Genomic DNA, 14,957 nt, shown 5'->3' with positions numbered 1-14,957 from the left:
GAGCTCCAAGCGAGCCAAGGGGCGAGGGTGGCGGCCGTGGCGGCAGCGGCAGGCAGCTCAGCTTTGTTTTGAATAGATGAGAGAGGCCACCTACATAGTAACCCAAATTATGAGCCCTCCCTCCTCCCTATCTCACCGAATCAAGAGGGGAGGGGAGATGGGCGTGGAGGGAGGGCGGGCTGGCAGGAGGCGGAGGAGGAAGAAGATGAGGAAGGGGGCCAGTGGCATCCCACTTTCACAATGGGAAAGTGAAACGCACAAACGCACCCAACCTCTCCAGCCCTCCCGCCTGCCTCGCTCTCCCCCCTCCCACTCCGCGCCTCCCCGCGAGCACCAGCGCTGCACAGAGGAACTCTCCGGAGAAGGAGGGCGAGGAGGAAGCGGTGCCGGAGCGCGCAGGGCTTGCCACTGCCACCACCACCGCCGCCACCGCCGCCGCCGCCGCCGCTGCACAGGCTGCCGGAGCGAGCCCGCCGCGCGCCAGCCCTCCCTGCTCTCCTTCCCAGGCGAGCAGCGGGGATGGGGCGGCCGCAGGAGCCCGAGCGCGCGCAGGAGCCGCCGCCGCCCGCGTCTCCGTCGCCGCGCGCCTGAGCCGCCGTCGTCACCTCGCGCCCTGCCCGGGGGCACCCCCCCATCCCCATGGAGGTCTCCCGAAGGAAGGCACCACCGCGCCCCCCGCGTCCTGCCGCGCCGTTGCCCCTGCTCGCCTATCTGCTGGCTCTAGCAGCGCCGGGTCAGGGCGCGGACGAGCGCGTGTGGCGGTCCGAGCAAGCCATCGGAGCCATTGCGGTGAGCCGGGAGGACGGAGTGTTCGTGGCGAGCGGCAGCTGCCTGGACCAGTTGGACTACAGCCTGGAGCACAGCCTCTCACGTCTGTACCGGGACCAAGCGGGCAACTGCACGGAGCCCATCTCCCTGGCGCCCCCGGCGCGGCCCCGGCCCGGGAGCAGCTTCAGCAAGCTGCTGCTGCCCTACCGCGAGGGGGCGACCGGCCTCGGGGGGCTGCTGCTCACCGGCTGGACCTTCGACCGAGGCGCCTGCGAGGTGCGGCCGCTGGGCAACCTGAGCCTCAGCTTCCTGAGCAACGCCACGGAGGTGGTGTCCTGTCATCCGCAGGGCTCGACGGCCGGCGTGGTGTACCGCGCGGGCGAGGGGAAACGTTGGTACCTAGCTGTGGCCGCCACCTACGTGCTGCCAGAGACCGAGACGGCGAGCCGCTGCAACCCGGCAGCGTCCGACCACGATACTGCCATCGCGATCAAGCACACAGAGGGGCGCCGCAGCCTGGCCACGGAGGAGCTGGGCCGCCTCAGGCTAAGCGAAGGGAGCGCGCGTAGCCTGCACTTCGTGGACGCCTTTCTCTGGAACGCCAGCGTCTACTTCCCCTACTATCCCTACAACTACACGAGCGGCGATGCCACGGGCTGGCCCAGCATGGCCCGCATCGCGCAGAGCGCCGAGGTGCAGTTCCAGGGCCAGGCGGCCCTCGACTGCGGCCACGGGCACCCCCACGGCCGCCGCCTGCTCCTCTCCTCCAGCCTGGTGGAGGCCCTGGACCTCTGGGCGGGCGTGTTCAGCGCGGCCACCGGGGAGGGTCAGCAGAAGCGCTCTCCCGCCACCACGGCACTCTGCCTCTTCAGGATGAGTGAGATCCAGGAGCGCGCCAAGAGCTGCAAGTGGGACTTCGAGCCCAACCAGCAAAACTGCGTAAGTCCTGCCCCCAGACGCTGCCTGGAGCGCTCCCACTGGGGAGCCGCCGCCGAGGCAGAGCTGAAGGAAGACCGGGTTGGAATTACCAGGTCCGGGATTCACAGCCCGGTTGCTGCACGGTGGTCGTTTTAACACGGTCTACGAGGCCTCGGAGAGTAAAGCAGGGCCAGAGGTTCCCAAAGGCATTGTAAACAGGGAGGTGGAGAGGGTAGGAGTTAGGGTCAAAACTCTAGTGACTGCATCCCAGTGCCATCATTCTCTGCCCAAATGTAGACGCTTGTTTGGGGCTGAGCCTCCCTGTGCAGCCTCACCCCTCCCTTCCGTAATCGCTAACCCAAGTGTGGTTTTGGCCGACCTGTGGCTTTGACCCCTTTCCTCAACATGGTTACCAAACGTAGAGCCCTCAGCAGAGAAGCCACTGAACCTAAAGGACTTGCTGCCACACCCCAGGCTTTGTGTCCCCCACCACGGTAACGTATCTGATACGGTCTGAAGAGTTGGTAGACTGATGAACACGGGGCAGAGCTAGCCTGGAAAAGAGGCTCCCGTTTGGCAGAACAGAACCCTGGGCGCGACACGGTGCAAGGGGGCGGGGCTGTGATTCTGCTGAGGGCGAACTGTGGTCTCCAGGTGGAGGGAGAGGCTGGGAAGGCAGAGGCGCCTTTGTGGGTAGAAGCCTTACCCTGGAAGGGGAGAGCAAGAGAAAGTGTGGGGTGCTAAGGGCAGTTTCTGGGCTCCAGGTTGCCTGACTAAATCGTGGGGTTCAGAGGCACCACCCTTCTGTTATACCCAATCCAGCAAACAGCACAGCCTTCCCTTGGGTTCCCAGGGCAGCCACAGCGAGACTCTTGAAACTGGCATTTCTTTGACTGGAAAATAAAGCAGCGGTTCAAGAGGGTGCAGTTGATGGGGATTATGGAGCCATTGTGCACTTCTCAGAGGCTGTTTTCCTTCCAAGGCTGCTGGCACATCAACTCCACATATGGCTCCTGAGAGGGGAGCCTGCTGAGTGCCTCCTTTATAACTGGACAGAAATCAAAGAGCAGAAATTAATGGCTACAGGTGTTGCCATTGTTTTGGTATAGAATGTGTCAGAGAGGCAGGGGAGAAGTCTCCACTTGGAAAATGTGTTGGTGCGATTGTCCTGTAAGCATACAGGGGAGCGTTGGCTCTAAGGTATATTAGTATGCGTATAAAAGACACTCCCATCCCCACCCCTTTCTCTGCAAAGCCCATCTTGCCAAATATTAGCCCCATTATTCAGGAAGAAAGAAACCTGAGGCCCTTTGCAACGCTCCTTAGAATGGTCATTTACTTCTTCCTCCTTGCCTAGCAGTTGTGTGCTGAGACACACACACAATGCTTTCATTTAGTTAGTGGTATAATTTTCTAAAAGCATGAATGACACATAATGTACCATAAAGGACTTATCTTGCTATACACATATAACTTAATATTTAATATCGGTCTTTATTAGATCTTTATAATCTTATAGTTCAAGTTGGGCAAAAATTATTGCCTTCTACTCCTCTGTTGAAAGACTTGAAACTACCCCCAAATATTACTTTCTGTTGAGCTTTAGGCATACTTGGTCTCCGGGGTTAACACAAGACAGCTCGGAGGCCCCCAGGAGGCGAGAATGGGAAGTCCAAGCTTTGCCATCTGACAGCTGTGTAGATGTGTGGAGCCAAAACATTTCTCTTGACTGCCTCTCTCCACCCATTGGGTCCTGGAGGACTTAGTTCCCTTCCAAACCCAGCAGGCATCTTGAATGCACTCAGAATCCAGGTTTTGGCCGGATCAGGCGTTCAGACTTGTGCTGGGACGAGGAGGGGGAGGGGTAGTTCATCATCTTCGGGGGAGCTGCCCCTTGGAAATCAGGCAAGGGATGAATACATGCTGCCAAAAATCAGGAATTGGAAAAGATGATTAAAAGAGGTCCCTCCGCAGCATCTTTTGCTGCTGTTATTTGTTGAGAACTCCCACTGTGTTCAGAGCTCTGTGTTCTGAAAGACAAGGTCTCTACCCCCTGAGCCTGTCGTCCAAGTTAAATAATATACTCTGATTCAAACAATAGCATGTCATGGCTGTACAGGTGGGAGTGTGGAGTTTTGCTTTTCTTTAATTCCCTCATTTAAGTAAATTTCTTGCTGCTACTATGCACTAAAGAGCCTTAATAGAACTGAATTTCAAGAGGGGTTTGAGTAAAAAAAAAAAAGGTGGTAGTTTTGATGAAAAAGCTGACAATTTTCTAACCTAGTAAATAAGCAGATAAGATACTTCATTCAACAAACATTTGTTTGATGCCTGCTAGTGTGAGCAATGCTCTGTGCTGGATGCCACTGATTTTGCCAATGAAAGGACAATGGCAAGTTGCAACCCCATTTAATGGGGTCATGGGATCCGTGTGCCTCCGCTTGTCACTCAGAACAGTGTTGCCATTTGAATGGCATTTGTTCTGCGTTTTCAGGTTTGAATGTTTTGGAAGAGGCGTGCTGAATTATAGGTGCCTAAAACAGGAGGCGGACTTGAAACACTGTGGAGGGAGCCTCAATAGGTTCTAACAGTGGTTCCTTCAGAACAGTCATTTGAACAGTCAGCCACAGGAGGCGAGGCACAAGCTGGATTTGCGTGCCTGCGTCCTCTCCTCCTACTACATGGCTCGCTCTGATTTCCCATCCTCAATCAACCATGGGTAGCAAGGTGGCAGGAGTGACTGGTTTGTGTTCTCTCGTTTCTTGGTTCTCTTCTAACCACACGTGGCTGGTTGTCTTCCTCTTTGGCTTCTCCTGCTAGGATTCATTTGGGGAATGCTTGTGCAACAGCTGTGCACTACTCACCCGTCAACACACTGGGCCATTACTGTTTCTGCCTTGCCACCAACTCTGAATCCCTTTCACAACTCTGGCAGGTTAGCTCGAGTCCATGAACACACCCAGGCCACTGATTTCTGTAGACCTTAATGAATAATAACCGTCCTATAATAATAATATCTAATAACCCTAAGAAATATGTGCACAGCACTTCACCATATATTATTTTTTTTGAGCTCCTCTTCAAGTGTAAGGCTGAGTCTGTGAGGAGCAGTTCCATATACCTGATGAGGAAGCTCAGAAGAAGAGAACAGCAGGTGAAGGCCCTCCAGCTTAAATCCAGGTCTCTCAGTCGCTACTTGTGTATTTTCTTCCCACCAGTCTGGTGCTTCTCAAACCTTCCTGTGAAAGTCCCTCAATGAAAAAGCAACAGCCCACCTCCCCTAAAATATGGAGTTGACGTTGGAGAGTGCTCCTGGAAATGTGTTTTAAAAGTTCATGTGATTTTTTTCATTCTATTTGATAACATACCTGTTTGTTTAGGTTAATATTTAAAAATGAATGATTTAAATTATGTACGAGTTAATTAATTTAACTTCCTCCCTCTCTGAACTCCAGCTACTCCTGGTACACCAGTGCATTTGTAGAAAGTGTTTGTACCTGAGTTTTGAAGTCTGAGTGTTCCAGGTTTGTTTGGCTGCCATAGTTGGGTCCTAAGGTTGCTTGTGGTTTAAACATGGTGGCTACCCCCTCTGTAGATACTGAGAGTGATATGTTTTCTTACCCTGTTGGCGAACAGGACTGGCTCTTCTAGTTCATTCTACCCCTTGTGGGGAGACATAACCCCTTCTTCCACACTCACATAGTTCCACATGAGCTGACGTAATTTAACTGTCATGCAGACAACCACAGGATGCTCACGTGGTCTCCGACAGACAGGAACCCAAGACACTTGGGGCCAATGTGTACTGAAGTGATGCCCCAGGGTCACTTGGCAGCACAGCCTTCTTGACCTCAAAATCCACAGTCTTCCTGTCATGTTTATTCCTCCTTTAGTTTCTGTTATGATCCTGTCTAGCCACTTTGCAATCTATAGACTAGATGGTGACTTTTACCCTCGTGTGTATATATCTATCTGATACGCAAAGGTGGATTTAAAAAGCCCTAAATCCACTAGAGGGAAAAAAGCAATCATAACTACCCTCCACTGGGTACCTGTCATAGCCAGGCTTTGTGTTAAGCACTTTGCATGCCTACTTTTTGCGTGATTCTCGCAGACATCCAGTGAGGCAAGGACTGTAGTTACGATTTTGTAGATGAGAAAGTGTAGATGGAGAGATTTAATAGGTTCCACAGCTGGTGAATGGCAGAGGTTTTTGAATCTGGGTGGTCTGGCTGGAGGACCTGAACTCTTCATCACTGTCATGGACAGCCCAGCACCACGGATACTGGGTTCTGGTGTCAGTTCTCTCTGAAGTGAGTAAGATCAGCTGCTTGCAGACATAAGATAGAACAGAGAATCCTTGACTGGGAACTGAGTTTCTGCTTCTGTGGTTTGACCACCTGAAGTTCACACTCTGGGAGTGTTGCAGTTCCTAAGCTGCCAACTTGTAGGGAGCGTTGGCATCCTTTCTATTCAGGTTTATATTGGGTTGGCCAAAAAGTCCGTTACCTTTTTCCCATAAAATAAAAGACACATTTTTTAATTTTCACCAATAACTTTATTGATTTGGATGTTTTGAGTATGTAGGCTATCTTCTGCTATTGGCTTCAAGAGGGTAGAGGCCAGGGGTGCTGCTAAACATCTTCCAGTGCATGAGATAGCCCCACAGGAAAGAATTATTTGGCCAAAACTTTGGTCAATAGTACCAACAAACTTTGCAAACCACTTCTGACATGTTTGATCAGTCACAGCATCTTCTCGTACATGGCACAAATCTTTTTTTTTGCGTTTCAGTTGAGTTTTTACCTTTCTTGAAATAATAAAGCATAATATACCAAAAATGTTGTGCATCTTCTTCCATCTGCAATGTTAAAATGGCTACACAAAAATTCACCAATTTTGATGTTTTTTTAAAAATGTATGCTGATATGACAGCTGCACAATACAAGCTAACAATTTTTTTTTCAAATGAAGTTGAAGACAACTAAGCACTACTGGAGCCATTGTTCAGAAAAAACATGGTGGACTTTTTGGGCAACCCATAAATGACCTGAGAGAGACCTACAGAGCCTCCAGGGACTGCTCCCAGTCTTTGTTCCTGGACACAGGGTAGTTCATCAACTAAACCCAGAGATCTCAGCCTGAGTCTGGATCACAGGCACTCTTTTGTTCATGAGCAGCCACAGTTAAGATGTAGTCCCCAGTGTACCTAGTGCACAATACCTGGTATGTAGTGGGAGCTTGAGAAATATTTGTTGAATTAACAAACGAAGGGTCTTGGAGGATCATGTTAGAAGTGACTTCTGTACTTAGTGGCAACACTTTCCCGAGTCTGGCCCCTCATTCCCCTTCACCTTTGTGTTTTCTTAATGACTGATGTGTCAGGCCTCTTCTTCCCAGTTGCAGGCTGCCTGGTGGCCTCCACCCCTCTGGCCCTCCCCAGAAATCCCCGTTCACTGGACTAGCCAGGCTCTGGTCTCCAGTCTGGAGGTCAACTCTGACCATAGAAAACCCAGCAGGACTGGAACTTCTATGGTAACATTTAATACTGCGCATGACCCTGCCTTTCTGAGACAAGGGGAAAGGGCTTTACACTGCAGGGCAGTGAAGCCCTCAGAGTAAGTACAGTCCCTGGCCAATGCATCAGCATCACCTGGGAACTTGCTAGAAATGCAAATTCCTGGGCCTTACATCAGACTTACGAAATCAGAAACTCGGAGTGTGCGCTGTTAGTCTGAGCTTCAGCAAGACCTCCAGGCGCTTCTAGCGCACGGCCGGGTTTGGGAGCCACTGCTGGAGGGTGACACAGTTTTCCTTGAGCTGTGTCACCTGGGATAAAAACGTGTCCTTTTTTTCTATGGCAGTTTTGCGTAGGACAAAGTAACCAACTCATTTCACTATGTCAACTGATGGTTGTTGCTGTCAATTCATCACCAAAAGGAATTACCCATTTGGGTGGGGAGCAGGGAGGAAGGAAACTTGACTCAGCAGCGCAAACAGCTCAGTTGTGATCCAGCACTGCTGTAAAACAGCGCAGCTCTTAGAGCCTGGAGCGAGGCCCCTCTCCGACTAGACAACTCTGCTCCAACGAAACATCTTCAGTGGTTCAGCTCCGGCCATGGGAACACAATCTTCAGTCTTCGGTGGCCAGGGAAAGTGCATTTCTGGAGCCATGGGCGAGCCGGCTTACTGTATTTCGCCATGTACAATGCATACCCATGTTTTGTGCACATTATACAGAGGATACCCATTGTCACACCCATGGTATGTTTTCATTATACCCATGAATAATGCACATTTTTTTCCTCTAAAAATTTTGGGCAAAAAGTATGCATTATATGTGGCAAAATACAGTACATAGAAGTTCCCACCTCCTGTACTGCTTGGTCTGTCCTTATACAAATGAGGACTCCAAATCCTCCCAGTTTGATTGGTCCAAAAGACACTGTCCTGACTGGTCAGAATGGAGCCATTCCGATGGTGAAGAAGCTGATGGGGATGTAGCTGTCCTATTCTGACTGGATGGGGAGAGCCTCAGTCCTATTATTCATAGACACAGGACTCCAGGGGCTCCATTGTAAGGGCTGGCTCAGGTGGCAGAAGCACAGTGCAGGTGGGCAGTTCAGTGCAGGCTTCTCTCTGAAGTGTAGTTTGTGTGAGAGGCCCCTGTGCAGAAATGGCTGTTAGACTCTGTTTCTAAAACTTGAGACCAGTTGAGCCATTGAGAGCCTTTCTTAGTATGTATCCTTTTTTTCAGGGTCCACAACTACTTTATAGTCCTTATTCTCTTCTAATTGCTCAAAGGGAATACCTAGAAAACCTGCTAAAGCCTTTCCATTTTTGAGCTTGTAGTCTGAGTCTCAAGAATCTACAGGTCATAGTTTAATTAGCTCCTTCATTCTTGCCTGCAAGTCTCTTTGCATTTCATTCCAGAACTGGGGGACACTTCTAGGGTCTTCTGTTCTGTTGCACACCAGAACCAGTTCCACACACTAAAATTCTCTTGGAAGGTCTACTCTTTGCAGCATCGATTCTAATACCAATTTCTATGTTACTTAGGCACAGTTGGCTGCATGAACAAAGATTCACTTAAGCAAGCTCAGATAAAGGGGTGGGAGACTTAGTGGGCAGAAACCCATGGAATTACATGGGAATCTAGGAATACAACAGTACTGTGTAGTGGGTACAGACACAGACTCTGGAGCCAGGTCAGCTAGGACCAGAGCTGCCACTTAACCAGTTGAGTGACTTTGGGTAAATTATTTAACCTCTCTGTGCTTTGTTTTTTTCACTATAAATAGGCATCCTATTTGTTTCATAGGCTTATTATCTGGATTAATGAGTTAATATGTCTAGAATGAACACTGCTTGACCCATAGTAAATGCTGTGTATGTATTTACTATCATCACCATTTGGATTATTAACAGTAATAGGATGGGGCTTCTTGAAATGGAATTGGGAGGAGGTTCTGGACTTAAGGAAACCTGAAGGAGCTTAGCAGCAGCAAGTGATGGATGCTCACTCTAAGGTTCTACTGTCAACCTGATTGGCATGGCTGCTTCCCTCAGTCCTGCTACCAAATGGCCTGTGCTTCTTCAGATGTCCGCAACCCTTCAGATGTCCTCAACCCTTCACCTGAACAAATGTTCAGATGTCCTCAACCCTTCACCTGAACAAACGTGCCTCAGCCTACCTTGGTCCCCGCTCTACTTCTCCATAGCACTCACCCTTCTGCTTTGGCCAACCACTGGCAACAACTTTCTATGTTAATTCAACTCACCAGGAGAGAGAATTGTGTCCAACTCACCTCTTGACACCAGATTAGAGCCCTAGTTCATAGCAGCAATTTGTTGTTCTTGGTGCAGATACTGACCCCTGGTCCACTTAGAAGAAGGGGGGACAATCATGTGATACCCTGGGAGGCATAGAGGGAAGAGTCTTATAGGATGAGTGATGGAAGACTACACGGTGACCACCATGTTGACCACAGAACACGAGTCCATCTCTCTCTCCCTGTGGGCTTCCTGATGGCCCTCACCTTCCCCGAGCCTGTGGCGGCACACAGCCAGTGCAGACTGAGGCCCACTGCGTGAGACCCAGTGTCTGCTGGGGAAGAGTTCATGGTCATCATGTGTCTCACCTGTCTGTGGGGTCAGGGGCCATGGGAGTGGCAAGGTTTTTTTAAATCAAAAATTGTGCTCACAGTATTTCTTAGTTTAATTTTCTGTCTTGATGAAAATGCTAAGTTTTTTTTTTTTTAAAGGGAACTTTTTTTTTTAAAGATTTTATTTATTTATTTTTAGAGAGGGAAGGGAGGGAGAAAAAGAGAGAGAGGGAAACATCAATGTATGGTTGCTGGGGGTCATGGCCTGCAACCCAGGCATGTGCCCTGACTGGGAATCGAACCTGCGATGCTTTGGTTCGCAGCCCGCACTCAGTCCACTGAGCTATGCCAGCCAGGGCAAAAATGCTAAGTTTTATACTGTCTCAAAACCAAATAGTTTTATACTAATAGTTTTATGTTATTAAAATTTTTATACTGTCAGAAATTGTGACTCATGTTTCACAGTTTCAATAGTTGATTTTTACATCAGTTTGTCTACTCAGTAGTTACACATAGTGTTCTCCGTGAAGAAGCTGTGGCAGGAATTTGACCCCTACAGCCCTCGCCCCACTGCGGGCCAGTGCTTTTGGGCCGAGGTCAGCAGCTTCGTCCGCACAGCTCAGGTTTTTGATGTGTTAGGGTCTGCAGGCCTCGTCCAGTCTCTTTACAAAGACTCCATCACTATAGGGAGGGAGCAACCATGGGCGATGTTCCCATAAAACTTCAGACGCTGAAATCTGAATTTCATTTAATTTTCACGAGTGAAATATTCTTCCTTTTTTTTTCAAAAATTTAAAAATATAAAATTCTTCCCTTGTGGTTGGCCTTTCAGAAAAAAAACAGGTGTGCCAGATGTGGCCCACGAGTGGTACTCTGCCACCCCTGCTGTTCTGCATGGGAGCGAAACAAGCCTTCACAATGCATAAGACGTAAGAAAAAATATGCTGTGGAAGTCCCGAGAAGGAGCATCACACTCAGCCTGGGAGGATCTGGGAGGCTTCGCAGGGGTGATGCTGAGCTGTGTCTTCAAGCCAAGGGGAGAAGGCAAGGAAGGGAGTTCTGGAGACAGGGAACAGCTTGCACACAGTGGATGTTGAATAAGCTTGTGAACTGCAGGTAGCTCACCCGGCTGGGGAGTGTCCAGAAATGAGTGTGCAGGTCCAGATGGCGAAGGGCTTAATGAGACAGGCAAAGGTGGTTGGATTTTATCCTGATGGTCAGTCATTGTCAGACTTTCCAAACCCGGCCTTTAAAATAAATCTTAACCAGAAGCTCAATATGAGAAAAAGATCGGTAAGTCATCACTGACGTGCTGCTCTGGGTGAGGCCAGTGCCACCCAGCTGGGACGTGGGTGAAGCAGGGAGGTTCCCAGAACCCTACCACTTCGCCCCACCCCACCCAAGCCTGTCCCAGGGGCACCTCAAAGGAACTGCCAGGACTGTGCTGAGCAGGGCGTAACAACACCACTGTGGCTGATGAAGGACACTGGCAGGGCTGTAAGCAGACACGGTCTGATTGTGTTCTAGGAAGATTACTCAGAAGGCAGGACGCATGAGGCAAGATTGCCAGCAAAGCAACCGAGTAGAAGGGCAGCCATTGTTACAGACAAATAATTTCTTCAATTCCTATGATGTGCCAAGCATTGTGGGAAAATATTTCTCTTAGTGGTAAAGAGAGTAGACAATAAACATGTAGCAAATAAATAAAGAAGTTATTTTTATATGAAAGTGATAGCTAGCACTTAGAGGGCACTTACTGTGTACCAAGTGTAGTGCTTTTCCAATATTAACTCATCTAATCCTTACCACAACCTTCTGAGGTGGGTAACATCCTTGCTTCCATTTTACAGATGAGGATACTGAGGCACAGGCTGAGATCGGGGCTGTGAAGGAACTAAACAGGCAATGGGGAAAGTTTCCTTTATGGAGGTTGAGTTGACACCAGGAAGAGACCATGATACCATGGGAATGGATAGTTATGGACATCTCCGGAGCTGGGAAGTGAACATGCCCAGCAGACAGGAGAGCAAGTTCGAGGGTTAAAAGGAGGGAACGACTTGGCCAGTGTGAAGAACAAAAGGTTAGTGTGGTTGAGTGCAGAGAGATAGGAAGGGGAGAGTGTTAGAGGAGGAGGTTGCCAAGGAAGCAGCAGCCCCATCCTATATGCCTTGCAGGCTGCTGAAGGAGATTATATTTTTTTCTTAAAGTGTATAAGAGCCTTTGAAGAGAAGTGAAATGATTGGATTGGAATTCCCAAATAATGGCTGCCCTGTGGGGAATGGATGAGAGACTGGCCCCAGGGGAAGCAGGGAAGCCTGCAGGAGGCTCTTGGAGAAGTCCTGGCCAGAAGCACGGTGGCCGTGCTGGGAGTGGTGGAGACAAATGTGAAAGAAACGGACAGGCTCCGTGGATCGCAGTGGTCCGGGGATGCAGAGGAGCTGAGCTGGGGTGGCAGCAGTGAGGGTGGAGAGAGGGGATAGCTTTTCAAGGTGTAGAATTGAGAGGTATTGGTGACCAACTACTAGAAGACAAGTTTAATTTTTGTTGCTTTTTAGATGCCTTTGAGACAACCAGAAAGAGTCACTAGGCAGGCAGTCGGCAATGAGTCCAGAATTGGGGATCTACCCTGGAACTCGGCAGAGTGTCTACCACATGTGGAGGAGTGCCAGGCTGTGTACCGGGTTCAGCTCCATGCTGTTTGGGGTGGGTGTGCCTGAGGGGCATGGCTGGGTCCCTCTCACCTTGGATTCCCAGGCATCCATAAGGCTGTGTAGCACATAGTGGGACCTCCATAAACATTTGTCAAACTGGAAAGAAACTGTCCTTCAGCTTCTTTCTAGGTGGAGAAGAGGGTGGTTATAGCTCAGTGAGACAAGAGCTTCCATGACACTGGAGCTGTGTTTATGTCCAGAACAAGGCCAGGTAGCCTAGAGGGAAGGGAGTCTCCCGGTCGTCCCTCACCGTGGAGGTTGGGTGCCAGGTCATTGCCCCGTGCCCTCAGCCTGGTCTTGGAAGAGTCTGCTGAGAAGCAAATTCTCTAACATACCAGCTGTCCCTAACTTATTGCTCGCTGGCATTTTTCTGAGGCCTATGTCTCTATGAAGGACTGTACTTTACAATTGGGTTCCACGTGCTGACCCTGGCTTCTCTGAGGCAGCAGGATGGGGTAGGTCACTTGGGGAGCCGGTAGTTTTAGTACCAGCTTCCTGTGTGTAGCAGGTCTCCACACCCCCTGAAAGAGGGCTCCTCCCTGCACAGAACCCTGGTGCTGTGGGCCCCTGGGGAAGGCTGTAGAACCCTTCTCAGGTTAATGGCTTTAAGTGCATAAAATAAAAACAGAGAATTGCAAAATGAACCAATTATATTGATACACAGATATGTCAAAATATTTTTTTCCATTTGAGATCTAGTGTATATCAATACGTTATATAGCAAGATCTGGGAGCAGTAACTACCATAATTTCAAAATAGAGACAGCGTAAACAGTATTTTGAGATATCTGAAACAACTATAAAATGATATGAGAATATTTCTTCTGATGGCAGAGTCACAGATTCAGTCAATACTACTGTGGCCTGTGTTCATAATGAAAGGAAATGCTAAAATATTTTATCCTTGTCCAACTTCACGGGTTCTCTGGGTCTGTCCTGAGCTGTGGATGTCAGTGGAAGCCCCCCCTCCACCCCAGAAAGTCACTTCAGGAACCGACAGCATGAAGTGTAAAGTGTTGCATGTTGTTTCAAAACTTATTTGATTGGCTTATTTTGACAATGCGAGGTTTATTCTCATATGTATTTTACAGATCGAGACTTGGCCAAGACCAAGGGCTCCTTAAATGATGGGTGGGTGGGCGGATGGAGAAACTTCAGAAAGGTTAAGTGACTGCCCTGGCTTACAGATCATAAGTGATAGAGCTTGAACCCATGTCACTTTTTACTCAAAGTCTCTTGTTCTTTTTATTCTTTCATGCTACTATTATGCTATTTCTATTTAAAGAGTTAACTCAATGTGAGGTGTGTTCATAATTTATGCTACTCTCTGATCGTGGGAGAGAACAGTCCTGTTATTCCTTGGCCAGAGAACTCCTAAAGTGTTTTGTTTCCTTATCAGAACCACACGTTAAGTGCACTGAATCTGTAGACCCTCAAAGTCTGAGATGGCAAAAGCCCCAGAAACTGTCTCTTACAAGCTCTCAGTGAACTGTGGTTGTGAAATTCAGGGAAGACCAAGATACCTGGAGACAGGAGGGGTGGCGTAGTTTAGTATTGCCCCGCAAGGTAGAATTATGCCCCAGAATTTACAAGGGACAAATTTTGACTCAATCGAAGGACTCTGTAGTGTTCAGACCTACTCAGCAATGTGCCAGCACTGCCTGATGCGATATTGACTGAAACTGTTCAGACACTGATTTGTGCATTAATTCATTCAATAAATGTTTATTTACAACCTACTACATGCAAGATGCTGAGGTGTGTGCTGCATTTAAAGTGTAGATTAAGATAACTTATTGTAGAGCTTAGAGTCTATTGAGAAACAGACAATAAATAAAAATCTAAAAACAATAATTATAGTTAGCATGGTAAAGGAAACAAATGAAGTGATATGATTCAGAATGACAACTTGGGTAAGGATGGGAAGATCATGTAGTGTGTTCATGAGGAGGTGACATTGAACTTGAAACCTGAAAGATTAAAAAGACCTACAATGCGATAAAGAGGGGAAGAGGAGATCTGAAAGAAGTAGCATGTGCAAAGGCTCTGAGGCAGAAAGATGGTAACATGTTGAAGAGCCTGCAAGAAAGCCAATGTGGGACTTTGAGCGGCGGGGAGGAGAGCAACCAGGAGTAAGTTTGAAGAAGCAGAGAGTGAGCAGCTCATGTCAGACTGGGGGTGGGTGGCGTTTGGGTTTAATTCTAAATGCCAATGGAAGCCCTTTAAGAATTTTAGGCAAGGTAGTAACATGATGGGTTTTATCTGTTAAAGGATTATTCTGGTTACTGGATAGAGAATAGACTTTAGGTTGAAAGAGAGTCCAGGAGGCCCTCGGGGTAGATCAGTGGTGAGGTGACAGGGCTGGGACTGGGTGGAGACCATGGAGATAGAAGACTTGAGATCCTTGGGAAATTCAGCTGAGATTTCTCCTGCATTGGGCGTGGGAGTGAGGGGC

General features: G+C 48.8%; 1 protein-coding gene across 1 annotated transcript in view; it reads left to right on the top strand.

The window, feature by feature from the left end:
• The first annotated feature begins 603 nt into the window (after window positions 1-603).
• PLXNC1 (plexin C1) overlaps window positions 604-14,957 on the top strand; it is a 150,765-nt gene continuing 136,411 nt past the window's right edge. The window contains exon 1 of the mRNA XM_028532099.2: window positions 604-1,707. Within this exon, the coding sequence (XP_028387900.1) occupies window positions 640-1,707 (1,068 nt within the window). The 5' untranslated portion in view covers window positions 604-639. The remainder of the gene's footprint in view (window positions 1,708-14,957) is intronic.

The sequence above is a fragment of the Phyllostomus discolor genome, chromosome 2 (genome assembly GCF_004126475.2).
Source record: "Phyllostomus discolor isolate MPI-MPIP mPhyDis1 chromosome 2, mPhyDis1.pri.v3, whole genome shotgun sequence".
In the NCBI taxonomy this organism is placed as follows: Eukaryota; Metazoa; Chordata; class Mammalia; order Chiroptera; family Phyllostomidae; genus Phyllostomus; species Phyllostomus discolor.
This window is presented reverse-complemented; position numbering and strand designations above follow the sequence as displayed.